This window comes from Pteropus vampyrus, unplaced genomic scaffold (assembly GCF_000151845.1).
Source record: "Pteropus vampyrus isolate Shadow unplaced genomic scaffold, Pvam_2.0 Scaffold28, whole genome shotgun sequence".
In the NCBI taxonomy this organism is placed as follows: domain Eukaryota; kingdom Metazoa; phylum Chordata; class Mammalia; order Chiroptera; family Pteropodidae; genus Pteropus; species Pteropus vampyrus.
Genome location: NW_011888809.1, coordinates 1,542,467 through 1,569,436, shown reverse-complemented (window position 1 = coordinate 1,569,436; position 26,970 = coordinate 1,542,467). Strand labels below are relative to the sequence as shown.

General features: G+C 53.0%; 1 protein-coding gene across 1 annotated transcript in view; it reads right to left on the bottom strand.

The window, feature by feature from the left end:
- DNMT3A (DNA methyltransferase 3 alpha) overlaps window positions 1–26,970 on the bottom strand; it is a 103,831-nt gene that overhangs the window by 43,177 nt on the left and 33,684 nt on the right. The window contains exons 3-4 of the mRNA XM_023528498.1: window positions 18,732–18,836; window positions 4,847–5,117 (exon numbers count right to left, since the gene is read on the bottom strand). Coding sequence (XP_023384266.1) covers window positions 4,847–5,117; window positions 18,732–18,836 — 376 coding nt within the window. The remainder of the gene's footprint in view (window positions 1–4,846; window positions 5,118–18,731; window positions 18,837–26,970) is intronic.

The following is a 26,970-nucleotide window of genomic DNA, read 5'->3' as shown; positions in this document are numbered from 1 at the left end:
GCGGAGGGGGTCACAAAGAGCCAAAAACGGAAAAAACAGCCCCTACTTCATCTCCTGGCCCAGAAGCGGAAACCAGCCACAACACTAAAGGCCTCTGAATCCTCAGCGCCCAGAGGATGTTTTGGTCCCTCCCTCTCACGAAAGAAGACCTGGGGCTCTCGTCTGCGTCTGCACGCGTCTGTCCCAGGCACGGACCAAGGCGGTTCTGGGTTACAGAGACCTGGAGCCCTGGGGGAGGGGGAGGCAGGGCAAGCCCTGCGGGGGCACCCTGGATGCCTGGACACCAGGCACTGCACGTGTGTCATGCCACACCCGCCGGGCCGAGCTGGCTGCGGTGGGGCACGGGAGAGGAAGCGCGTGAGTCCGTCGCGTGGGGTGCGCGCACGTGTATTCGCTGACGCTTTGTACAGACAGTTCTTTCAAGGTATGTTCTCGCCAGGACTTTCTCAGCCTCTTCATCTGTGTTTCCTATAAGCCCTCTCCTCTCACCACTGCCAGCTCCTCAAATTTTTCTCCGGCCTCCTAGAGCCGGGCTCCTCCTCCCACCAGCCAGGGGCCTCCCTACCCGTCCCTACCCCTCCCGGATCCCCAGCTCGTCTCCGACCTACAAGTTCTGCCGACGAGGCTTTGCGCTGCCAGAAGGGGGCGCCCGCCCTCAGATCAGGCTGCACCTGGAGGTCCTTAGGACCTCGAACATTCCCTACCAGGGGCTGTCTGACGCATTTGTCCGTGGCATTGATCTATGGGAAATAATTCATTCATTTGAATTAAAGAAAATCAGCGCTGAAAGGAATTGTTAGGATGATGGAGTATTCCCCCAGCCCTTAGATTTTGCCGATGGGGAAACTGAGGCCCGGGAATTGGAGCGACTTACCAGAACTGAGAAGACAGCTCACTTTATACTGCACCACCTTGACGTTCCCCTTTTCCCATTCCCTGGCCCCCATGAGCCTCCAAATGGAATTACTTTTCTCTGTGTAGTTTCTAACTGCCGTCTTTCTGGAATTTTCTAGCTGTCAGACTGCGCGCATGCTCACTTGAGTGATATCGCACACACACTTGGGCAAGCAAAGCAACAAACCAAGCTGCCTCAGATTGCTGCATTTGTCCTGAGTGGAGGAGGGTCAGCTGCTCTCTCAACACTCCCTCTGCAGGCCATCTGCTCCTGGCCCAGACCCAGGTCACAGGCTGGGCCAGATGCCTGTGTGCCCCCCCAGGATGGCCCTGACAGGCTTGGACATGACCCTAGGGCTCTCAGGTCCTGGAGACAGTGGCGGCCAGGGTGCCTCTAACATCTGTTGGTCTGAGACTATACTCAGTGGGGGCCTCCCAAAAATCCCTTTGAAATGAACCTAAATCTCAATGACAGGGCTGAGGTCAGGATGCCCCATAGGGCAGCCATTAGCCCAGTACTGGGTGCTCAGTCTGAGGAGAGAGCAGCTCTGTGCTGACTCTGACCTGGTCCTTTACAGGTTGTGTCATCTTGGAGAGGTAACCTAACCTCTCTGAACCCCTGGTCTCCACACATGAAAAATAGGGATGAAAGAGTCCTCCTCACATGATCACAAAGATTAAAGAAGGGGACACACAAAGAGCAGGGCTTCTCAAACTTTAATACGCAGTGAAATCATGAGGATTGCTTTATCATGTAGATTCTAATTCAGCAGGTCCAGGGTAGGGCCTGAGAGTCTGCATTCCTAACTTGTCAGGTGATGCCAGCTGTTGTGTGAACCATTTTGAGTAGTGAGGATACAGAACTCTCAGTAAAAGAAAAGCACTCTACCATCGTTACTGTTAGCATCATGATGGCGTTAATGCTAGGAGTGTGAGAGCCTTCCCAAGGCCACCACCTGCCTGTCCAGGTGGCTCTTGTCCTGATTACTCATCATCTCCCCTATTCCTCCTTCTTTCTCCTGGCTGTTCTGTCAGGATCCGGGGCTCCTACAGTGCACACAGAAGGGTGCCCAGGCCACGGGAACACCGCCTTAAAGTCCTCCATTTGTCCCCTACAGGACCTAATGAAAGGAGAGAGGTTCTTACGACCTCAGATGTTCCCTACTGGGGACCCTTTGTGGCATTCGATCTATGGGAAACTGTAGATCAGATAGAGTCCCCTGAAAACAGACCTAGAATGGGGGGAAGTGAAAGGAGACCATAGCCAAGTCACTTCCTCCCTGGGGCCTTATTTTCCTTCCTTCTGGGAACCAAACAGCTGAGTACGTGTTCTATATGGCTGACTGCTAGAATGGTGGCCAAGACTCCAGTAGGCACTGCCCGCCCCTCCACGTAACGCCTCGCCAGTCTCAGCGTCGGGCAGCTCACAGCAGCCTTCAGGGATTCCCACCAGCTCTGACCTCCACTAGCATCTCTACTGCCTGGATTGCTGCGGCCACACAGGAGTGCTCTGAGGCCAGATTTTGAAGATCAAGGAGACTTGGAGTGTTTTTGCCTGCCATGCTCAGCACTAAGATTCTGAGGAAGATCCACCCAAAGCAGGAGTCACCCTTGAACCTCGTTCTCTTTTCTCCTCATGTCCTCAGCACTCGTCCATCTCTCTCCATCTCTGCTGCCACCTTGCTCATCAGAGCCACCCTCCTCTCCTCGACAGACACCTGCAGCAGCTCCTAACTGCTCATCCTGCCTCCTGGCCCCATTCCAGATGGCAAAGTGATCTTTCAAAATGCAAAGCACATCATGTCCCTCCCTGGAAGAGTAGGCTCAAAACCTGCTCTGGCTCTCCCTTCATCTCGCACCCTTCTCCCTTGCTCTGTCCACTCTGGCCTTATGGAATTTTGTCAGTCTCTGCGTACCCTGCTCCCTCACCTGTTCTCACTCCCTCCCTGCACCCTCCCTCACCTGGTGAACCCTGGCTCATCCTTCAGCTTAGAGGTAATAGCCCAGGCCAGCCCGATTCCTCTGTTATAGTTCCTCATAGAATCATGTTCATTTTCCCATAGAGAACTTATCTCTGTGTATAATCACACACTTTTCAGTGTGAATTTCCCATTAATGTCTGTCTCTCCAGCTGACTGTGAGGCCCTTGAGGGCAGGAACCAGGTTTGTGTTTATGAGGGTTTCCCTAGAGCCTTTGGCACAGACCAAAGCAGTGTTTAACAAACACCTGTTGACCGAATGAAGAAGGAGCTCCTGAGAACAAACAGAAATGTATACAGGAAAATCCCAAACTGAAAGCAAACCCTCCGGGGTGAAGAGCAGCCTTGGAGTTGTGGCTCCATCCCGCCAGCCAGGAAGGACTGCCCGGACCCTGGGCAGCAGCTGGCTGCCAGTGACGGTGGGGTCCCAGGAATCTGGGAGTCAGCCAAGACCTGCCCCTGGGGACCAGTACATTGGGTGGGAAAGGCTGACAGGTTCTGCTCCTGCACGCCTGGCCTTTTTAACAGGACGGGTAGTATCTGTCCCTTTCCTCCTCTGTTTTACTCCACTCAGGTCCCTTGAACACTCCCATCGAGGGTCAGGACACATCCTAGAAGACGCTCGGGTGAGGCTAGGAGCCCTAGACAGCTCAGGGCCAACCCACCCAAGTTCCACTGCAGAATAAAAGGGGAGAGGGGAAAGGTCCACCGACTCGACTCTGAAGCCAGAGACTAGGATGGAATAAACCCTGGATCTGCCACTTATGGGCTCGGGGTTGCTGAGCAAGTCACTTCATCTCATGAAGCCTCCGTTTTTTTCTGCCTTACGATGAGGATAATAACACCTCTTGAAGAAGATTGTTTGAAGGAGTAAAACAGTGAACACAGAGTACCCCAGAAAGCGCTTTGCACATAGCGGGAGCATCATAAATATTTTCAGTTGAATAATAAATGCACGAAAGGTATTTTTAAATAAAATTTGGAAATCTCTTTTCTGGAGATGCTCTCAATTCTGCATGAATATTAGGTTTGGATCCATGCAAAATGAGTTATGCCAATTAATCAATTTACTCATTCCATCATACACACTTGGAAGGAAGACTTTTTTGAAATTAAAATGCACATATGTAAAACAACCTGGCAGGGCCCTGGGAGGATCAAATGTGATAATGTATGAGAAAGTGCTTTGTAAACTGTGAAGCCCTGTACAAATGCTAGTTGTGCTCATTACTAACATGTTTACAGCTCGGTTGGCCCTGAAATGTTGGCTTAACCTGAAAGAGAAAAGTGGGCAACTTTCCAGGACTCCAGGGCTAGGCCAAGAAGTCCCCAGAGGAAGAGGCCTGGGCTGGGCGGTGCACCAGCCACGTGCCCCTCCCCCACCCCATCTGTCACAACTAAAGTTGAGTCCAGTCAACTAAACTATGGTGGGCTCAGGACAGGTGTGCTGAGGACAGCTCCGTGGGCTTTTAACGCCCACAAGGGCATCTGCTGCCCTTGGGCATCCAGGCCAGGGGCTTCAAGCACAGTGACCCCTGAGAGCCGCAGGTCTTGGGGAAGAGTAAGCAGGCCAGGTGGGGACTGAGGGAAACTGAAGTGCCCGACCAGCCTGGGGGTGGAGGTGTAGGGGAAGGGGACAGCCTTCATCCCAGTCCATAAACTGTTGGCATTCTGCAAACCCACTGTTGCCAGATCTAGCTTTTTTTCATGAAAAGCCAAAACTCCAGATTTTTATATGAGATGTCTTGATGTTTAAGTATTAGCAACTAATTTTTTTTAATGTTTAAAACACTACATGAGCCAAATAAAACTTAAGTGTAGGCTGCATCCAATCAGTAGTCTCCAGGGCACGGCCTGGGCAAGGAGACCTTCAGCCACCATGCCCAGCCCATGCCTTTAGGGACCTGCTAGGCCCCACATCTCCAACCCTCATGCGAGCCCACAAGAAGCTGCCCCTTGAGCCCGGGACTCACCCTCTTCTGCGGGGGCTCCTCGGCCATCCTTGGGGGTGCAGCAGCCATTCTCCACGGCTCTGGAGGCTTCAGGTGGGGTCTCGGCTGCACCCTCTCCCTCTGCTGGGGCCCCGCCCTTCTGACCCCCAGCAGGGCTCCCCTCCTCTGGCTGAGGCTCACTCCGCTTCTCCAAGTCCCCATTGGGTAACAGCTCTGCGGGGCCCGAGTCCTGGGCCATGGATGGGGACTTGGAGGTCACCGCAGGGTCCTTCGGCGTGTCACTGCTTTCCACCTGGAAAGATGAAGAAAGAAACGTGGGAGAGGGTCCACCCGCGGCCTCGGCCTCTTTTGGGTCACTGACTCCTCTGAAATTCTGATGGAAGTTACGAACTATGTCTGGAAAATTGTGTTCACATAAACATTCATGCAATTTTGCGTGACGTCCATACACTCACGATTTCACTCTCAGTTTCGAGGGGCTTGTGGGCCTGACTCCCTGAAGTCAAGGGGTCTCAGGACTCCAGCTTAGGAAATGGGAGAAGAATCCAGCCAGGTTTGCCAGCCTGGTTCCACTGCCCAGCTGAACCCGCAGCACACTCACTGCGGTGACATTGGGCTTCTCAGCCTTCTGCAGCCCCTGTGAAAAACAAATGCTCCTCACGATACCCTCACTTCTAATCAGAAGATCCTAGTAATCCCTGGGCTGATCTGACTTCTGTTTCAGAGCCCTCCTAGCTTTCCTCTTGGTCTCTCAAGGTCCAGACACAAATAGTGACTAGCCGTGGGAGTGTGAGGGTCAAAAGAGGTCCCCTTTGCCTCAGCTCTGGCCCCTACGGGTTCTCCCAGGCGCTCAGACCCCAGGAAAGCCAAGGCGGCGGCAAGCAATTTGCAGTCTGTGCAGTATGCCTTCCCTCGCACATGGTCCCAGGTTCCCCCTCCAAAAGGAAACGTATTGCTTTGTCCCCTAAGAGCTGAATTTGCTCCAAGAATCACATCAAGAGCAATCATAACTGTCCCTCACAAATATCACTGCGTGGTGGGCAAAGTTCCTTCTCACCCATTACGCCTTTAAGGGCCACTCAGGCTCCCTGGGAGGCTCTCAGAACATATCGTGATTTGCTCTAGGGTGCACACTTTGTGAGGACAGAGCGAGTGCCGGAGACCCTGGAGACTACTTTGTCCTTGGCTACCTGGGGGCAAGCAGGGCTGGGACATCTCAGAAGGAAAGGAAGTGTCCACTTGGGGCAGAGGAGGCAAGCGTCCCCTGTGCTCGGCACTCTGCTACACCCACAGGCACAGGGCTGCCCTCAGCAACCCTGACCCCTGGCTCCACCTACAGAATCCTGCCCCAAGAAGGGCCGGGCAGTATCAGCTCAGCAAACACTCTGTTGGCCTGCGACCTCCCCTAAGGCACGACCCAAGAGGGCACCTCCCCACCTGTAGGGATGACTAGGCTAGACCAGTGGAGGTGTTTTCCTTCTTCTTACATCTTTTTTTTTCCTACTTATAAAAGTCAGACATATATATTAAAAAAATTCAAACTACACAAACATGAGTGTGTCAAAAGGTTTAAGCTCCTATTTCAACTCCCTACGGTTTGGCAAGTATCTTTTCTAGACTTTTTTTCTATGCCCCTAGCATCACGTGTAAGTTCCATGTTTATACATATGTATTCACACATACATCCAGATCCAGAAACTTTTTTTCTAAAAGCATATCGTCTACTCATACCTTTCTGCCACTTGCTTCTTCACCTAATAAGCAGAGCGGCCATCTCTCCATCCCTATGCATATGAATCTGTCTGATTCTGTCACAGCGGCTCAACACTCTATCGAGTGGATGCTCCAGAATTATTCACACAGTCCCCTAATGGTGGCCCTTTGGGCTGATTTGCTTTTTGCTGCAGTGAACCCTTGCGCTTGGAGCTCTGTGGATTTTCTGTAGACCGGAGTCCCAGAGGTGGACTGACTGGAGTAGAGGGCCTGCGCATCTGAGAAGTAGAAACGGCCAAATTCCCTCCAAAGAGTTGTACCCCTCGAGTGCACCCTGACCACCTGAGAGAGCACTGGTTTCCCCAGGCCTTCCCCACACAGCCCAGCAATCTCCAAGACTGCTTCTGCTCCAAGGATCTCTGACATCAACTCTGAGTCCGTTGCTGTCTGGTGAGCCCCCCGCCCTCCACCGCTCCAGAGGTAGCAACTAGAGACGAGGGCCTTGCGGGGGCGGGGAAATCCAAAAATAAAAACCAGAACAAAACCAGACTCTTCCCTGGACGAGGCTGCGGGTACACGGAGCGGCATGAGGACTAGCAGAGAGAATTCCAGGACCCTTGCCAAGCTGTTCGCCTGGCTGCATGGGGGTGGCCTGGGGCGGGCCTTCTTCCCGGAAGAGAACCTCTCATGGAAAGCTGCAAATGTCTGTCGTCCCCGTCCCCACAGCTGGGGGTGGGGGGAGGCTGCAGCAAGAAGAAGAGGAGGCCTCCAGCGGAATCAAGAATTCCTCCACTAGGCTCGGGCACTGAGGGTCCAAGCCAGCAGAGCCAGGAGGTCAAACAGGAATGCAAGTGGGGCACGAAGGCCCTGTCTCCCTCTTCAGCTGCCACCCCCACGTGCCGGGACCCACCCACCCACTCTGCCCAGGACTCAGACGGTCTTTCCCGCCTCCCTATTCAAACCGGCAGGGCTTCCTGACCTAGAATGTTCCTACCTGGTGTAAATCCTCTTACCCCTCAAGGCCTGGAGAGTGGGGCATGCCTGGGCCCCCACAGCCACCCGCAGGTCTGGCTGCACCAGGCATGGACAGAGCCCCAAACGTGGCACTCCCAGGAAGGTGGATGTGGTGTCCCCCTGGCCAACTCAGGCTAAGAAGTTTAGGTCAGCGCCAATCTCTTACCATGGCCGTGTCCTCCTTTCCTCTAGCCACTTGCTGCCCCACAGACAATTCAAGCTCCTGCCCCCACAAAGCTGCTCGAGACGACTCCGCCGTAATTCACTTCCTGCCTGGGGACCACACGGCCTCCTCTCACCCTGGGACTCACTTCCTGTTGACTGTCAGCTCCATAGCGTAGACAACCAGGAGTACCTGCTCTGAGACCCAGCAAACTTCAGGGTCCCAAGCCACACTAATCAAGCTCCCCTCCCAGGCCGGGCCTGGAGGACCACCGTCTGAAGCAGTGACACACCATCCTTCCAGAGGTGGGCAGATAAGCGGGAAGGGGAGTAGTACTCTGCACAGCTCCAGCCCCAAGATTAGCTCAGCGGGCCGAAATCCCCCTGAGCCTGTCAGTCCTCATCCCCCTTACTTCCCAGCCAGGCCATTCTCCATTGCCTGTCCTCTCTGGTCCTGCATGTGTCTGAGTCAACCAAAGCTCTGGGATTAGGGAGAGTTGCTGACTGCTGTCCTAGAACCCTTGATACAGCTTACCATCAAGAACCTACCCTGAGCCCCTGGAGCCCAGGGTAAGTGGGCTGGTCAAATCCACTTATAAGAAACTACCAAGAGGGAAGAAGGAGGTCCACAGGCAAATGGACTGAAGTGACTCTCCAAATCTCTGGGGAGGAGCTGGGTGCTCCCTAAAAGGGGCATCTCAGGTGAGAGGAACAGCAGAATCCACACCTGGAAGCTACTGGGAGACACTGCCCCAGCCAGGCCTGCACCTTCTGCCCCACCTCTATGTCTTCCTCAAAGCTCCCTCCTCTCTTCTCCACTGTCACCATTAGCCTGTGCCTCTTGGAGGCAGGGGCTTTATCTGCTTAGATTCAGCATGGAGTAGGACACCTGGCAGGTGCTCAATATTTCTAATTGCTTCCTTCCTCTGAAAGATTAGGTTAAGAGAACATCCTGCTCACACACTTAGAGAGAGTTTCAACTTTGTTGCATGTCAGCTGTAACTGTTAAAAATTCTGTTTTTGTTTGCTTTTATTTTTACAGTTGCCTTGAAAGGAGATACAGCACACCCTGAGACACTGGTTTTGCTTACGGGGAGAAGGAGTAGCAGCAGAAGCCCCTGGCCCTTTTAAGAAGGCACCACCAGCTGCTGTAGGTGACAATTTCAACTTCCTCTGCTTCTCATCTGGGGGGATGGGGGGAGGGGAGTGGGCAGGAGGTGGGAGAGTGGAAATGGCAGCAGTGAGCACCCTCACTTCTCTGCCCTTGCATGCAGGCAACGGATTTGAGCGAAGCTTGATCCTATCGCCCACTGCACCTAACCACGCCCACTACGCCATGCTCTGGATCTTCGAACCCTGCTCGCCACTCCCTGGGGGCCCTCAGCATGTGTTGGCCTTTGCCTTCCTTCCAGGCAAGACACTTCCACCCTGGGACAGCTGCCTCCTCCATCTCTGCTGCTCTGCTGCCGACTACAGCTAGGGAGGTTTTGCCCCCAGAAGGCATTTGGCAATGTGTCTGAGACATTTTGAGTTGTCACGTTGGGGTGGGGCGGACTGCTGGCTTCTTGTAGGTCAGGGCCAGGGATGCTGCTAAGCAACCTACAAAATACAAGATGGTGCCCACGACGAAGAATTCTTTTATTCGGCCCATAATGTCAATGTCAAAATATGCTGTTGTTGAAAAATCCTGGGCTGAGGGTAGGACCACTGACCAGGAACTGCCTTTTTTTCTAAGGACCATTAAAAAAAATACAATTTTTTTAAATATTGAGGTAAAATACACATAACCTAAAATTTACCATTTTAACCATTTTCAAGTGTACAACTCAGTGGCATTAAGTACATTCACACTGTTGTACAACCATCACCATTATCCATCTTCAGAAATTCTCATTGTCCCAGACGAAACTCTGTACCCATTAACAGACTCCCAATCCCTCTGCCCCTAGTCCCTAGTAACCATTACTCCACTGTCGTAAAGTCCACCTGCCTATCTCTCTGTAATGGTTACTAGGGACTAGGGGCAGAGCGGGTGGGAGTCTGTTAATGGGTATAGAGTTTCATCTGGGACAATGAGAATTTCTGAAGATGGATAATGTCTGTCTCTCTCTTACACACACATCCACACGCACACACCAACCTGGAAGGGCTCTGTGCTCGGCCCTGGTCTTTGGACCCCTTAGCCTCGGCCCGTCCTCAGCTCCCAAAGCCCCAGGGCGGGCGGCAGGCTGCTGGTCTCGGCCTGGCCCTCAGTAGTGGGGGTAAAGTCCGCTCCCATGCTGCTGCGTCCCCCAGCCCGCTGCATACCTCGGCTGTTTACAGAACGCGTTCACACCCGATCTCATTATAGAACTGCTCACTGCTGTACCTGATTGTTTGTTTACTGTGTGTCTCCCTCCTAGACCATGAACTGTGCCTTATTTATCTTTTCATTTCTCTCCCTTTGTACCACTCCTTCTACAGCTCCTGAGTACTAAGCATAGGGCCCAGCATAAATATGCCTATATGATTAATAAATTTAATTATCATGATTATCCTGATGGGTAGTGTTACCCTCACTTTCCCGAGGGCAAAGGCTCCAAGGCTTGCCTCACGTCACACACCTTCTAAGTGGGAAAGCTTCCAGAATGACCCAGGTCCAGGACAGGCATTTGAAAGCCGGCTCCCACTGAGGTCAGAGTCTCCGGAAAAGCCCAACTTCAAGTCCCAGGGGTTCTGAGGAGGAAAGAGGCTTTGATGGGCCTGAGCAGGGCCAGGGAAGGCTTCCGACCGTTTCCCTGGCAGCAGTCACCACAAGGAAGAGCCAGCGGCAAAGCAAGAAGGAGGCTTCTACGATGAACCTGTCCAGGCCGAAGCCGGCCCCCTGGCCCTCTGTCCCCACAGCCTTTGCTGCAAGTCTGGAGCAGACCCCAGAAATCCCACCTCTCCCTAATACATGAGACCTCGTCTCCCAATGTAGCCAGAATTCAGAAGCTCCAAAGAGGGAAGCGATTTTTGAGAGGTCCTTTGCTATAGTTATAATATTTACACGCAAAAAATTAAAACCTGGCGAGTAAGAGGTGAGGGAAACAACACAAGGGAGATGGAGCCCAGGTGTCAGTGAGCACAGGAGCCTATTCACCGGGGGCTGTGAGGCTCACCTCGGCCAAGGCATGGAGGGGAAGCCCCAGGGCCCCTGGAGGTCCCTGGAGGTAGGAGCCAGGGCTGGCTCTGGGCACCTGGCTCGTCCTCCACTCTAGCGCCAGGGCCTGCGGCTGGAAGGCTCTTCTCCCCCTGACCCCCGGCAGCTCTGTGGAGGGGCAGCAGATGCAGGGACAGCCCCTCCTTCACCCCTCCTCAGCCTCACCTCACCCTCCCTGGCCTCCCTCACGTTACTGCCATGGTGCCTTTAAGGCCCTTGGCAGCGTTCAACTCCGCGCCAGCCGGGAACCTTGGCACCACGCCAGCATCAGCCTCTTGATTAGACACACAATCACACGCACAGACACACAAGGTTGTGCGCCACCACCCAGGGACACCAGCTCGCCACAGGACCAAGATGCCACAGAGTGATGTCAACAAACACACACACGGTCCCCCTGCACTCATACCCACAGCTCATTCCAGCTCCTCAGCTCCTGCAGGCCCACCCCCCCACCCACGCCTGGATTTTCCCAGGTTGACTCTAGTTTCAGGAAACAGCCACACAGTCCACTTAAGCAGGGCGGCCCGGCCCCCGCCGTGTTGGCACTGGGCCCTGGCTGTCCCCTCTTCTCCGCTCCAGGCCTTCCTTCAGCCCCTTCCCCTGGCAGCCCTCTTATCTGATTGGCTGGAAGTGGCCTTGAGGGAGGGAGAGCCAGAGAGGTCCACCCCATACTCACTCCCAAGAAGGGTCCCAAATGCCTCCCTACTCTGCCTTCCTGGGGTGGATGGAGCCAGGCTCCAAGACTTTGGAACTGGGGGCCTAACCCCTCCAATTCCCTTCTCCCTAGTAGAGCGGCTAAAAGAGCCACCAGTGGGGTCAAGGGACGGCAGGACCAGAGGCCAAAGAGGGCCAGCTCTGGAAAGTCTGGCCCAGTCTGGTCACCCACCTCTAGGTCCTCTTTCCCTTACCACTTAGGCTGGGAGCTGTCTCCCCACATCATTCCCCAGAGATCTCTCCATTGCGTGAGCATGCATGCGTGTGTGCGTGTGTGCGTGGTGTCTGTGTGACTCAGGTTGAGAACTTCAGGGCTCAGCAAAGTCTTAGAGGTCACTCAGTCAATGCCCCTGTTGGCCATGGCAAAGGGATGCAAGCATGAACATGCCCGGTGAATGGCCAGCCCACTCAGGGTTCCGCTTCCAGCAGGGACACCTGTCCGCCTGGAAGAGGTCTGGGCCGTGCTCTCTGAAGTCATCCTCAAAGGATTTCGGGGTGAGCTGAAGGCTGCCTTGTAAAAGCCGTTCCGTATAGGAGATCCACGCATTCAAGTAAATCTCTTTTGAAGTTATTGCTATTTTCAACCTCTACCACCCATGCCTAAGGTGACAGGTTTGGTAAGAAGGGAACCCACCATGGACAATGGCGCTTTCTTTTCTGTGCTTCATTTACCTTTCTGAAGTTTCTAATGGGTATCTCCCCGCCCCCACGCCTCCTGCACCAGTGCTCATCCTGCCCCACCCTTCGACATGATTTCATAGCTTTAATCACATCCCCTCTCACCCTTTGTCTCTCCAGACTGGAGAGTCATAATCTCTTCAGCCTGTCCTCACTTGGCAGCCTTGCTTTCCCCTTGATCAATTTAGCTGCCCTTCTCTGGAGCTTCTCCAGCTCAGCTATATCTTTCTTGAGGTAGCAGGACCAAAACACACGAAATTCTCTAGATGAGGATGATGAGAGAGAACCAGGGTCGACGCCCCGCACAGATGCATGAGCCGAGCTGGTGAGCACCTGTGGCAGCGGGAGGGGTGCAGGTGCTGCTGGGGCACTAGAGGAGGGGGGAGGCTGGGACCTGAGGAAATGAATGACTTTTGCCGAAGGTGGCCCCAAAACGTGTGACCCAGGGGGAAGGACTAGGAAGGGATGAAAATAACCAGGGATTTTTGGAAAAACTAAAGAGATTCAGGGATCTTTAGATGCTCCCTCAATAAGCCCTGCAATCTAGAGTGGCCTCTGAAGGGGCCCCCCCCCGACAAATTTGCTAACTTCCAGAAGTCTTGGTCACTGACAATAACACTGACGCCATGTCTGAGGTCTGGAAACATCTGTGTTCGCCCCTTCCTCTCCCTCCTCTACAGCGGCCAGCGGCGCAGGCCTTGCCAATTCTGTCCCACCACTGCCTCCCCGCAGCAAGCTCTGGGGGTGTTTTCTGGCATCGCCCCACCCACCCTCCTATACCCCCGCATTCTTTTGTGCTCAGCCCGTGGTGCGAACGGATGCCAGAGCCAGCTTCCCAAAATATGACACCCATTACTTCACGCCCCCCGCCCCCTCGAAAACCTTCCAAATAAACACAACAGATTTGGGAGAGGATAAAGTGTAAACCACTCGGGCGGCCTGCAAACTACCTCTCCAGCCGAGACGGAAAGTGTTCTGGAATGGAACACTCCTCCACGCAGCCTTCGGGCCTCCCCACAATGCTTTGCGCCCGGGCGCCCATTCCCGCCTCATGCCTTCGCTCAGGAAGGCCCTAAGGTAGGAAGGGCTCCCGCTTTGCTCTTGACTTCTAAGTGCTACTTCCCTTCGACGGCCCCAGTCCAGCCCCACCCCCACACGTCTTCGATCGTGAAGTCCGGCCCACGGGCCAGGCCCTTCGGTCCTGGATGCCATCAGTGGGTGTTAGTCTGACGCATCAGGTCGGGGAATGAGAAGATGAGTCTGCAGGGCGCTGTTGCACGAAAAGTCTCGAGAACCGTGTGAGAAATCTGACAGCCTGTTTTCCTCACATCGTCCGTCAAAGGCACGAGAAGCAGGGGAGAGGGCAGCGGTGATGCAGGCTCGCAAATCGGGAAGCCCCCCGAGGGGCCGGCTGGGGGCTGGGGCCCAGGAAGGAAGATACTCTTTCAGGAAGTTTTGTGCATAAAAGCAGAGGGCACCAAGTCTCTGAGTCAGGGTTCCGGGGGTGAGCGAAGGAGCTGTTCTGACACAAAGAGGGGATTTGAGCTCTGTCTTAACTTGGAGACAAATCAAAAGGTCATATTAGGTTGGAAAATGAGCCAGTATGGCAGACTCCCAATTGCTGAGTTAAACTGTACCCAGCTGGCTTAAGCTTCGGCAGAACGGTTCCCTAACTTCCCACAGTTTATAACCCCCGTCTTCTGCTCTGAAGCAGGGCAGTTTTACCCTCTTACATTCACTCAGGAGTTGTTTTGGAGGTTCTGCCTCAAACGTGGAGTAACACTGGCTTTGGGCGGGCCTGAGCTCAGCGCCTGCTCCCAGCCCCTTTTCCCCCCTCCTTTTCTGGGTTATTCTTAGCAAGAGGTGACCTCAGAGTGCTCCCACTGAGCAAAAATAACCCTGGAGGAAGTTGGTGGGTATAAATCTTCAATGAATAAATACATACGGCTAGTAAACAGGGCACAGAGCCCCTCACTACCTGGTGGGCAAGAGCAGAAACTGTCCTTCCTAGTATCCCAGCTGTAACCAGCACGAAGGACAAAGGCGGTTCCAGGGCTTGTCTGGGCTTGTGACCAGGCAGAAACCTGCTTTGGACACCCTCACTTCTGTAACGTCCTTGAGGGCTGGTGAACAGGAAGATGTCTCTTCCGCCCACCCCGATGCTCACACCCACAGGCAGGCTCACAGCAGAGGCCAGCCCCGCATGCCGCTGTCCCCTCCTCCCTGTCGTAGGCACTGGCCAGCCTGCAGGCCCTGAGTCCAGGTGCCAGCTCCCTTCAGAAGCCCCGCCCAGCCGTGCAGCCGGCTTCCTGTTTCCTGTTGTCAGCTCTGGCTTCGAGCATCTTGGCTCTGAGACCAGTGTCGCAGACCAAGCCACTGCCTGGTTTTAACGGGCCCACCTCTCCCTCCTCAGACCACCACAGCCTTCCCCACTTCCCCACGGGCTCCCTGGAATTTGGGTCGATTGCCCTCTTCAGTTATATTTTCTGTGTACGCCTTTCAGGCCAAGTCCACACACTTTTTCAAATAGCCCTGCATTCATATACTAACTTAATTAAGAGTTTGGATATCCGGTCTTCCAGATCGCGTGGCCAAAGTGGTGAGAAGGAATGAGCACTGTGGGCTTTGGAGTTGGGAGGTGTGGAGTCGATCATCTCTGAACCTCAATCTCTTCATCTGAATGTGAGGATGGTAATGACAGTGGCCCCCACCTATGTCACACAGGTTTGTTGTCAGCGGCCCATGAAGTCGTCGTTGTTGAAGGCTTTTGTAGGCAACAGAGTACTGCACAACTCTGAGGATGTATTTATGGTCTCTGTCTTCAGTGAGGTGGTAGACAGTACAGTGTGGCTCAGCTCAGCGACCGTCAATGCTGGTGGCGCTAAACGTCAAATCTAGTGGAAGACATAGGCCTTCACCACCTGCTTTTCCAAATGTCTGGGGTGAAAGGCCAGGTTTTTGCTTTTGTTTTTGTTAATTCTCAATCAATCAAGAAATGACGGTTTTGTAAAATACAAAATCATTCCCTTGGATGTGGCGACAGTATCAAATTGATATAAAAGTCTGTAAATACTTATTCTCAGGGTCTATACAGACAGGTAACAAACAGTTCAAAGACAGGTACATCTAAGTCAGGTCTGCAGACCACTGCTGTCCAAGCACGTGGTGGGGTTGAGGGGACCGGGGGGCAATTAGAGTGTGTCTTTTATTTCTTACTGTTCATTTTGATTAATTTTACAAACAGTCTGAAAGGGAGAGCCAGTGTGGGTCATGATGGCTGAACTGGGCTTCATTTGCAAGACAGGCTTGGATGGGCTGTGGCTCTGGGGGAGGCAGAGAGGAGGGAGGGCTGTGAAACGCACTTGGTGTGTTCAGGGAGCAGCAAGAAGGTGGGGGTGTCTGTGTTTCTATGGCAAAAGAGGCGGATACTGAGCACCAGTGCAGGGGCAGGAGAGATCCCATGGTGAAGAGCCAGATCAAGTACTCCAGATCTTGTCCCATAAGAAATAGAGTCCCTGGAGATTCTCGAACAGAGATGTGCCATGAACTGTATTTGGTGTAATTATGTGAGGCCTCCTTTCTCCAGTTCACTAGATTGAAAAGTGAGTCTTATTGATCCGTGTGACCTCCCCCGCCCTCGTAGGTGCCCAGTAGGTGTAAAATGTTCGTCCTGGAGGGGAGGAAGGGCTGGGGGGTGAGAAACTATTCTGGGGGCAGGTGAGGTCCGGTCTGGGTGAGGATGCAGCCAGGAGGCAGGTGCAGGAACAGGAATGACTGGAAGGCACCCAGGGACAGATAGGGTTTGGGGACAAAAGGAGGACAGATTTTCTAGCCTTGGGACCGGGGCGATGATGACAATAGTGGGTGCATCTCGTGCGACCTTTGCACAAATAAAGAACTCAGCCCGAGGCCAGGTTTTCCTCCCTCGTTTCCCAGCACTCCCCACTCTGTTCCACCTGTTGGGAACTGAGCCAAGCTCCCTCCCCTTTCCAGGCTTAGTTAATGACACACTCAGCTGCTTTAAAGCTCCCTGGCCAATCGTTCCCAGGGCCACAGCTGTACCAGGTCCCCAAGAAGCCAGGGCAAGCACCTGCTCCACAAGTGAACCAGATGGCCTGTGGGCCAGGGAACCATGGGCTGATCTCTAGCTGCAGCGTGAATTTCCTCCTCTGTCCCCCTGCCCCCAGCCTGCTGCCCATGAAGGGCAGTGCTGGCTGTTTTCTCTGGTGTCAGTCTTTCTCTGTTCTCCCAAGGTGCAAGGGGTCCCTTTCACAACAGCTGCCTTGGCCCCCTACCTCCCCAGTCAGCACTGATTTCCCCGTGCTCTCTCTCTCATCCTGGGGCCTCTCTTGAGGTGTTACCTAGAACAGATCCAGACTGTGACCTGCACATAGCCTGGGAGGCTGCTGAGAAGCTGATGCCAGGCTCCCACCCGAAAGGCTTTGCGGACATTGGCCCCACTGGTCCCTGCAGGGAAGCAGGTGTATTATACTGCTGCCCTGCACATTTGGACTGTCTTGGTGTTTGCAAAGCACTGCTGGAGGTGGTCAGGGCGGGTATTACTGGTGGCCACATTTTACCAATATACAGAAGTTCAGAGAGGTTCAGTAACTTGCTCAATATCACACAGGGAAACAGTAAATACAGTGCTGTTTCTTCTGTCAAACTGAAGTCGCCGTGGCCTCTTGAAGAGAACTTTGGCCAGGCAAAGGCAGGACTGACCTTTGCTGAGCCCTAGCTCTTTGGGCTTGAAACCATTTAATTCTCGCAGGGGCTTAGGAGGAATGCATCCTTATCATCTCTGTTTTTTTAGAAGGGGAATCCTTGGTTCAAGGTTACACAGGTGGTGGAGCCAGAATTTAAACCCAGGTCTGTTGGATTCAAAAGACAGAGCTTTTTCTTCCACATGGGGCCCTGTTCCAGGCTGGGGGCATATGACCCACTGACCCTTTACCTCCGCAGCCATGCCCCTCTTCGCTCCCATTTGTCCATCTCCCGACACATTTGTACACACCGGCCCCTGATTTCCTTGCACCCTCTTCCTCTGGGGCTTCACCCCTCCTCTCAGTAACGTGCCCTCCTCCTGGTTCCAGGGACTCACGAAGAGGAGTCAAAGGGTTGCCGGCCCTTTATTTGCTATAGGTGGGGGCTTTTGTCCCCAGCATCTGGATCAGGGAAAGGTGGAGTTTGCTGGGAAGATCATGGGCACACATGCAGATGCAGAATTACCAGTGGGCTCTGACTCCGCCTGGCTCCCCCACGCACTCCAGCCTGCACTGTGCCCCACCTTCCCAGTGGAAGAGAATCCAAGGGTACAACCTGGAGTCAGCTGAAAGCTGGACATTCCTTTGAAGTCACCTGTTTTATCTTTCAACTTCATGGAATTTTTCATTCCAGACCATAAAATATCCGTATTTGCTTTAATATTAAAATGTTTAAAATTACTTACCAGTTAAAAGACTTAACTTCTGCTCCCCCTTCCCCTCCAAATCTTCAAGCAGAACTGGCAGTGGTACACTGAAGTACCAGGCAGGTTCCCAAACCCTCGGGCTCTGAGAAGCGCCCCTCAGGTCCAGCTGGGCAGCCCTCCCTGCCTCTGCCGCCATTCACTCTGACTCTCCCCCAAGGGAGAAAATCCTGCCCTGCTGAGAACATTTCCTTGAAGGGCCAAATCTGGAGCTCCCGGCTCCCCCTTACCTTCATGCTTCGAGTTTCCCATTCTCAGCTGGAATAGGCTAAAAGAAAGGAGCCAGCTGTCTTTGGTACTGGTAAATAATGGCTGCTCTGCCTCTGAGTTTAAGGCGTAAGGTAGGCAGGCTCCAGGCCTTGCTCTCCAGAGCACTCCTCATTTTGGGCAGCCCCAGAGCTCCCCCCGGACTCAGAGGCAATGGCACCAGGAAGCCTGGGGCTTGTGGGCCAGCCCTGTGGCCTACGCTTCTACAGGACTTACGCGGCCCAGCTCTCCTGCTCTCTTACCAAGGGACTCATCGGCCCGCATCTCTTCCCTAATCATTTTGATCAGACTCCCAGACCTCAGTTCCCTTCCTCCAGGTTCTCCAGGTGGGGCTGAGGCCCAGGGTGGGTGTGTGGATGGGGAGGGAGGGGCCTGTGCAGGCAGGCGAGGGAGAAGCAAGTTCTGCCCTGTCAGAGCCACCGAGGGAATCTGTCAGGATCTCTTGCTGCCCTTTCAGAGGAAGCCGGGAGTCAGGGGCCTGGTTCAAGTTCCAGCTCTGCCACAACCCACAGCGTAAGTCCCCTGGTCTCTAGGGGTCTCCAGCTGGATGTGGAAAAGAGAAGTCATGAGGGCGGCTGTGGGGTTCAAATGGGGAAGGTAGGTGAGCTCTGCAGCTGGAGGCCCACGCCCCACGCCAGTCTCGGCAGCGTTCCTAGGGCCCTGCAGGGCATGTGCGTGTGTGCTGGGGGGGGTGCCAGAACACTCACCAGGGGGTGCTTGCGCTTCCTCCCAGGCCGCCCCACCTTCCGTGCAGTTGTGCTGGGCTCTTGCCGCTCCTCCTTGCCACGTGCCTCCTCCTGCTCCTCTCCCTCCTGCGGGCACAGACACAGCCTGTGAAGTCAGGGCTGGATCCAACAGGCCTCCTCCCCGACCCACCCCCCACAACAGCCACACTCCCAGGGCTGTGCCGTGGCGGTCCCCCCGGCAGGGATGAACTTCACCCCCTTCCTGCCTGGCAAAGCTCGAGCCACCTTTAGACCCCCCCTTTAAATATACCCTCAGAGCGGGTACTTCCGGCGGGGCAGACCCCGCTGCCTCAGCGAAGGCAGCTCTCCCTCCCAGTGGCCACAGTTCTGAACTACAGAATCATGACACACACTGACAAAAGAATTGGTTTCTGGATATGAATTTATTTATATGAAAAAAAATCTTACACAGTACAAAAAATTAAATTAGCTATCTATTTAATGAATCACCTTTATTGAAAAGAATAACATCACGAGAAAAGGAATACTGAATTTAGCGATACGTATTGGAAATACACGTAATACCCAGAATTAGGACCATGTAGGCAATGGAAGATTTTTACAGCCGCTGTAAATATATACCTGCCCAGGAGTGTCTGCCACGCGGCACCGGCATTACACACGCCTGTCACCACACAGGAGCACCTCAGGGACGATGTCTTGGTTTGTCATGATTCCCCTCATTCACCGAGTTCTGGACCAGAAGTTTCGTTTTGTTACCCGCGCCTCACCCAGCACCTGCTAGGACTGGGCCATGCTAGTCTGGGGCACAGAGACATAAACCTAGAAAGTCCTCCTGCCTCACTGCTCCAGCCTGGCCACAAACCACCCACAAGTCACTTCTGACTCAGCCGGCTCCGGCATGACTCATCATGAGCAGAAACTATGTTGGGGAAGGACAGAGAAAGGGACCCTGACTCAACAGAGGGACCATAGGCTGCTCTTCATGCCCTTCGTGATGTCACGAGCCAAAGATGGCTTCGCGGCCTTTCTGGGGAGGGTGCCAACCCAGGGCGATGCTGGCGCCCTGGAAAAGAAAGCACAAGTTCCCTGAGGATTTGATCGAGATGGCCCCCAACATCCCTCTCAACTTTCATTTTCTGTGATTTCAAAATGGCTTGTGGTTTGCCACATTTATTTCCAAGTGATGGTGGGACATGCAGATAGAAACCTGCTGCGACCAACAGTAGACATTGGACCATTCATCCATTCGAGGCACGTCTGTGGGACAGACCCTCCCAGGAGGGAGATCTAGGGGTTCCAGGAGTCCTCCAAATAGACATAAGTAGAGGATGAACAGAGGCTCCAGGCCTTAACACCAGGTAGAGGCTACAGTCAAGTTGGAGGGAGGGCAGAGCGCATCAAGATGGGGTGTGTTTAGAGGAGCAGAAAGAGGACACTGGGATATTGTGGGTGCAAAGGAAGAGACAGGTGCCAATCCACGAGGTCAAAGTCATCAGATGCAAAAAAGCCACGGACAGAGCGATTTGGCTAGAGGTGGTGGTGACAGACCTCAGAGAGAGCACTGTCTGTAAGCTGTGCAGAATGACATGGCAATGAGGACCAAGAGGCTGGAGACGGGATGAAGGAACGATTTAAGGAGCCCATGCTCCAAGGTAGGCCAGGCCTGCTGGTTCTAAGCTGTCTTCTGAGACTCCACAGACACCTCTGTTTAAGAAAAGATTGCTTGGATCTCAAAGAGAGGAAATATTACCAGTGTAGCTTAATGTTTGTAAAGGTTTCAACTGGATCCACACAACTATAGTGAATTTCAGGTTGAGGTGATGCTTTTGGTCTGTTCCCAATACTGCTAAATAGGCACAGCCTTGATCCTTCTGACCAAGTAACTTTGCATTTACAAAACAGAGTCAATGTGAAATCACAGAAGGCACAGGACTACAGGCAACCAAAGTGCACATGAGCCCCGCTTGTCCATTTGCCAGTTATAGGACCATCCTCTGAACCTGTTTCCTCACGCATAAAATGGGTGTCCATTCCACTCGCTTCTCAGGTTTTTAAGAGGACAGATGAACAAATGGTTTGTCCCGTCTATTTTGTCCGCTGCTGGATCCCCAGAGCCCAGAGCAGGCCTAGCACTTAGTGAGTATTCCACATGCCCCTAGATGAGAGGGCTTACATATTCCCCAGCAGCCGGAAGCCTGCCCAGTCCCTGTATTTGCCTGGAGAGCACTAGGCCAGACTGAGCGGAGCCTCTGGCTATTCCTAGTGGCCCAGCCCATGAGATGAATGCACAAGGCGGCAGACCAGAGGGGGTGCCAAAGGGATCAGGACCAGCCTGGGCAGCCATGGGTCTAGAAAGACTCCTGCTGCCCAGAAGTCCTGGGCTCTGAACCATTTCTTTAACAAACTGTACTTCTTACAGAGGGCTCATTTGATTTTCTCACTTTTATTCTGAACTGATCAGAGATGTGGAAGCCAATCGGAGCCCCTGATCAGCAAAAAGGAACCACGGTTACCACTCAGAAATGGCCCCCCAAAAAGGCACTTGACATTTTAGGACCAGCAAGCTCCAGCTTCTGTCAGAATGTGGAAAAAGCCTTTGGAGACCCCTGATAGGCAATTCCTGTGCCATCTGCAGACTTGCTGCCATCCCTCACCTTATGCCATGCGTGCTCAGTACGTCTCTTCCCCTGTTGAACTCAATTCAGTGTGACACACCCCAGGAGGAAGGGGTGGAAAATGCTGATGCCACACCACGTGTCCGGGTCCTGACATGTCAAGAGTGTGGAGATCGCCAGGGCGGGCTGCCGTGTGCTGAGCCTGTGCCTCGCGGGGCAAGGCGCTTTACGCCCGGTCCCGCATTCAGGCCTCAGGCACCCCTGAGATGTGCTTAAGGAAACTGAGTCTCTACAAGAATCTGGGTCAGAACTTGTACCCAGGCCCAAGCGACTCCATGCCCTTTCCATCAGGCCCTGAAGCACAGCTTTGTGAAAAGCACATTCTTTTTTGGCCAACATATCATTCTTCTGTGATGTAGTCACAAGTCACAGGGCAAAGAGGAAGGTGATACCTTCTGCTCCGGGCCTGACTGCGTTCACACGACTAGTTAGGAGGGGATAACACACCGAGAAGGATGAGCAGGTGTCTTGGGGCCACGTCCCTCAAGGAGACATAGCAAGGAGTTCATTCTCGCATCTGTCGTGGGGCCCGTTCCATGCAATGTCTTTGCTGCTGGGTTGAGCAGAGGAATTTAAAATATGCTTATCAAATCTGCAAGTAGCACTGAATTAGGAAGCATCGCTAATACTCTGAAAGGGAAGAATCTGATCCACAGTGACTTGGAGCAGCTGGAAAACAGTAACAAATTTAGCAGGAACAGATATGGGCCCAGATTGGTTTTCTCATCCATCAAGGAAGGGGTCTAATTAGTCAACCCTTCCAGTGGGAGGTGGCAAGAGGCAGAATTTCTAGTTAGGTGGGCTCCGGGAGGGAGGAGGTGGGCTTGACTTTTGGCCCTGCTCTTTGCTCATGAGTAACTTCAAGCCATTTAATCTCTCTTCGTCTTGCTTTCTCAGCTATGAAACGGGGATAATATCTACCCCACAGCAATGTTACAACAATTAAATGAAGTAATATAGGGAAGGTTGACACGTGATAGTCACTCAAGAATTACTAACTTCCTCTGCTCCCACAGCACTTCCTAACCAGAACTGTTCACAAAAGTGCATCACTCCCTCCTCCTCCGATCTCCCTCCTGCTCCCAAGCAAATCCCAGCTCACTGCCCAGCATATGTAGCTATCACTCACTGCTATAGACACACCCCAGCATCTGGCTGGTACTGCTGCAGTGAGACACTCAGGAACACTGGGGCTCCCTGATCTTTCCAAAATGCAAAGCTGATTATGTCACTCCACAGAGCTTAAGCCCTTGCTGAGGGGCTCCCAGGAGCCTGCAGGATCAAGCCGAGCTCCTTCGGCGAGCTCCTTGGGCCGTGTGAAGGAAGGCCCCCGGGACCAGCCAGCAGCCTTGGACCCCTCTCCTCCTGCTTTCCTCACACCTGTGTGCAAACAGCCCGCGCCAGGGACAAAATCGGGCTGCTTCCCTCCCCGGGACCTTGGCATAGGTAGGCTCTTCCTTTTGTCCCGACCACCTTCCCCTCAGGTTCAGCTAACTCTTCCTTTTCCAATCTCATTTCCTGGATTTCCTTCCCCTAGACCCCCTCCTCCCATTCTCCTCCTAGACTGAGTTCATAGATCTTTTTTCTATAGCGCCCACTACCCAGCACTGCAACTGCTGGCTATTGTCCTGGCCAGGCGACCAGCTCCTTGCGGGAAGGGACTGTTTCTTATTCACCTTAGCACTCCCAGAGCCTGGACCGGTGCACCTGGCCCAGGGTAGGCACTCGGAAATACTTGATGAATGACTGCCACATAGTAGGTGCTCAATAAATGAGTCCATGCGCACAGAGAGGCACACATATGAACCCACAAACCTGCTCAAATACGATCATGCATGAGGCTCCAGTGCCACTCTGATTATTATAACTCCAAATCACGAAACAGGAGGACTAAAATGTACTTTCTAGGCTTAAACATAATCATGTCACTTTACATTTATGTAACTCTTTACAGCCTTCAAAGCACCTTCACATTTGGTGGCCTCTTAGATTAGGTAGCTACCATTAGCCTCTCTCAACTTCTGGGGCTATGATTTGACCTACATTTTAACACAGCTCACTGGATGGATTATTTTAAGCCACATACAACTCCTCGTTCTGATGAGCTGGGCTATGACGATAATAATCTCTCACATTTGTACAGCACATGGTAATTAACAAAGCATTTTCATGTACGTTATTTCATTTTTATTCTTACACTTTACAGAAAGCAGAGCCGGTATTATTTTTTTCCATTACACTGGCGGGAAATCTGAAGCTCAGAGAGGTTATCTAACCTGCAAAGATCAAAGAGCCAGGAAAGGAGGCCTTTAGAACCAAAATTTAAATCTTCTGATTCCAAGCCCATGGGTCTTTTCACTGCAACGTGCCACTATACCCTGCGATGCCGTGTGCTACTGTCTTGCGTGCGTGAGCGTGCACGCACGCACAGTGAAACCATGAGCAAGCAGCCAACCCAAGGTTAAGGTACACATGGGCATTCACATGCACACATCTACACATGGCTGTCTTGGGACCTCATGCCTCGGGATAGTACCCCTCTCCCGAAAAGTGATGCATCCAACAAGGCCCCCCCCACCGCCCCCCAGAGACAGCCTTGTCCCTTCAGAACATGCACTAGATGCTACTGACCAGCATCCATTGAGCAAATGTCTCAAGTTGGTGTTTGAGTTGAGAGGATGAACCTGCTGATCTAGCCAGCCACTCGCCAGGGCCCCCTGGGACGAGAAGCACGTACAGCCTTTGCCAGCTGGCTGGCTGGCCTCCCAGGGCCTGTCTGTGGTCGTGGAACTCAGTGAAACAAATCGGACTCCCTGGCAGGCAGAGCCCCACTCTGGGCCGCCTGAGTACCAGGTCTGCAGAGCTATAGCCACAGGACCCCGCGCAGCGCCCTGCGCCCCGACGCACACTCATTCACACGTGCTCAGCCTGTTCAGGTCGGGCCTGTAGACAGATGAGCAGCAGGGTGTGATGCTGGAGGATGGGCAGAGGCTGAGGGTGCGAATGGCCATTATTACACACAGTGGCACTCACACTTCCGCGTAGCCCTCCAAAGCCCCCTTTTTCTGATCTCAGTCACCTCCCAAAGCTCATCAGCCCTTTGTTTCAATTATTCAACAATAGTCAACAAATATTCATTGAATGCCTAGTAGTTTTCCCATTATAATTATTGATGAGAGCCTCCCACACCTCCCAAAAGGCCATATCCTGTTGGCTCCTCCCAGTTCCCCACAGCTCTCAGGTTCCTACACACAGCAGTTGCTCCATAAATGCTAAATGGATGAAAATGCGCATGCCTGTGGATTTTTCCAGGCCCTCCTCCACACCCTGTGCGTCATGCTGGGGCCTCATGGCCTTCCAGAATGAGACTCCACTAAGCACGCAGCCGGCACACTGCAGCCCTGCCGTGCTCACTTCTGTGGTCACAGGGCCACCTCAAGGCTGGGCCCCTGGGTGTGCTCAAAGACATTTATTGAGCACCGATTGTGTACTGGATATTAAGGTAAGCAAACAGGGAACTCAGTTTAGAGGGAAAGACAATATGTGAACAAATAAGTACCCAACACTGTGCTCAGGGTCAGAGTGCAATGTGCCCACTCTCTGCCAGCAGCCACCTCCTCAGACACCCGGCCCACTCACATTTACTCTCTCAGCAGCCCACCCAGGCTCTGCACAGCCTGCCACCTCCTCCCCACCCCCAAGGCACCCTTGCTTTACGGAGGGAAAGAATCCAGATAAAACTACTTCTCGGCCATGTGACCTCTGCCAAGTTTCTTGACCTCTCTAACCCTTAATTCCTCATCTGTAAAATGGGATAATGACAGTCAGAGCCTCCAGAGTTATTGTGAGGATTAAGTGAGTTAATTGCTAGGCAAAGGGAACTCCTTTCTAGGCCTTCCACACTGTGTAAATGTTAAGTGGGATGAATATAAGCAATATCCCTAATTGCCCTGTGGCTCTCTGCAGAGGCAGCTGCAGGGCATGACCAGGCCCTGTGCCCAGTCCAGGTGCCAGAAAGGAAGGGCATCACCCCATTTCCCAATCATCCTGGGACACCCGCTGCAGCTCAGTTCCCTGCCTGACCTCTTCCCCTCTGCAGAGCTGAGCTCAGCCTTCCCCGCCTCTGCCCCATGGGACCCGCTTCTTGGCAAGGATGGGCTCCATCCCCAGCTGGCTCGCTTAGGGTATGAGGGACCCGAGGGAGTTTGGGCCCCGCCATGGCCCCTCACCCAGGCCTCTGAAGGTAGCCACAGCCCTGGCCATTAGGAGTTAGGTCTCTCTGCCATTTGCCTCAGTTTTGCTTCTGTTCAATGGGTGAAGGAAGAAAGGACTTCAGGTCTGACTGTGCCCACGGACCCAAAGAGAAATAACCTTCCTTCCACATGCCACGTTCTCAGCGGACTTTAAACCCACTCCATTCACGCTCCCATCTGCATTTCGGCACTCTTCTCCCACGCCCTGGCGATCCTTAGGCTGCAGTGGCTCTACACCACAAATGGACAGGCAGGCAGGCAGATACAGACAACTAGTTAGCTACCCAAAATAAATTATAAGACTAACTTAATACATGTCAGGCCCTATGTTAAGCACTCACACACACAATCTCATATAAACCTCTCATTTCTCTGCTCGGAGGTCACATAGCTGTGTCACACAGCAGAGACCAGGTTCAAACAAGGTCTGTCTCCAGAGTCCAACTGATCCCCATTCAAGACCGTATCGACTGCAAGGTTATCTACACTTGACATGTAATGATATCTAACTTAGAGAATTTTAGAGAACCTGAAGCCTAAAATGTAGGTCCTCGTTAGCTCAGGGGTGGGCGCTGTTGACATCACATGTCTGCTCTAAATGCCCAAGCATCTAATTGACTCCCCTGAGCTAAAATGGATGTGCCATTATTATTAGCTGTGTTCCTGAAGAGGTAAGGGTAAAGCTACCTTCTCTGTAACTGTTTAAATGTACTAAGGGGGATGCTATTTAAACGACCCCTATAGTGACTATTATAAAGCAAAGAGCTTGCCCAAAGTAACGATGTGTGGGCATCAGGGTGCCAGAAAGGCAGAGCATGCCCAAGACAGGCAACAGAACTGTGGGCCAGCAAGAACCACTGAGAGAGGAGCAAGGGGCGACCTTACCCAAGGATGCCCTTGAGCTTGCATACCAAAGCACAGGAAGTGACCAGTGCCCAAAGGAAAATTAGAACTCACCAGGTCTCTGGGTTGGACTCAGGTGAGAAGACTCTGGCCACAGTGCTAGCCCTACATGTGCAAACACACGCACACAAGCACACACACGCACAGGCACACTTGCTATGCTCCCCCAGCACAGATGTGCTCCCTGCCTGCAGTTTCCACCACCAGCAGGCAAGCTATCCGGGAAGGACCTCCCTCAGAGTAGGCTTGGCTTACCCACAGTTATATCTTCCTATCCTCTACTCTTTACTCTTTACTAGGTCCTCCAGCAATGTTAATTCAGTTCATCCAACAGACTTGTGGAGCCCTACTATGTGCTAGGTACCTGGAAAGGTACCGAAGTCTGAAGAAAGAGAGGGAGGGAGG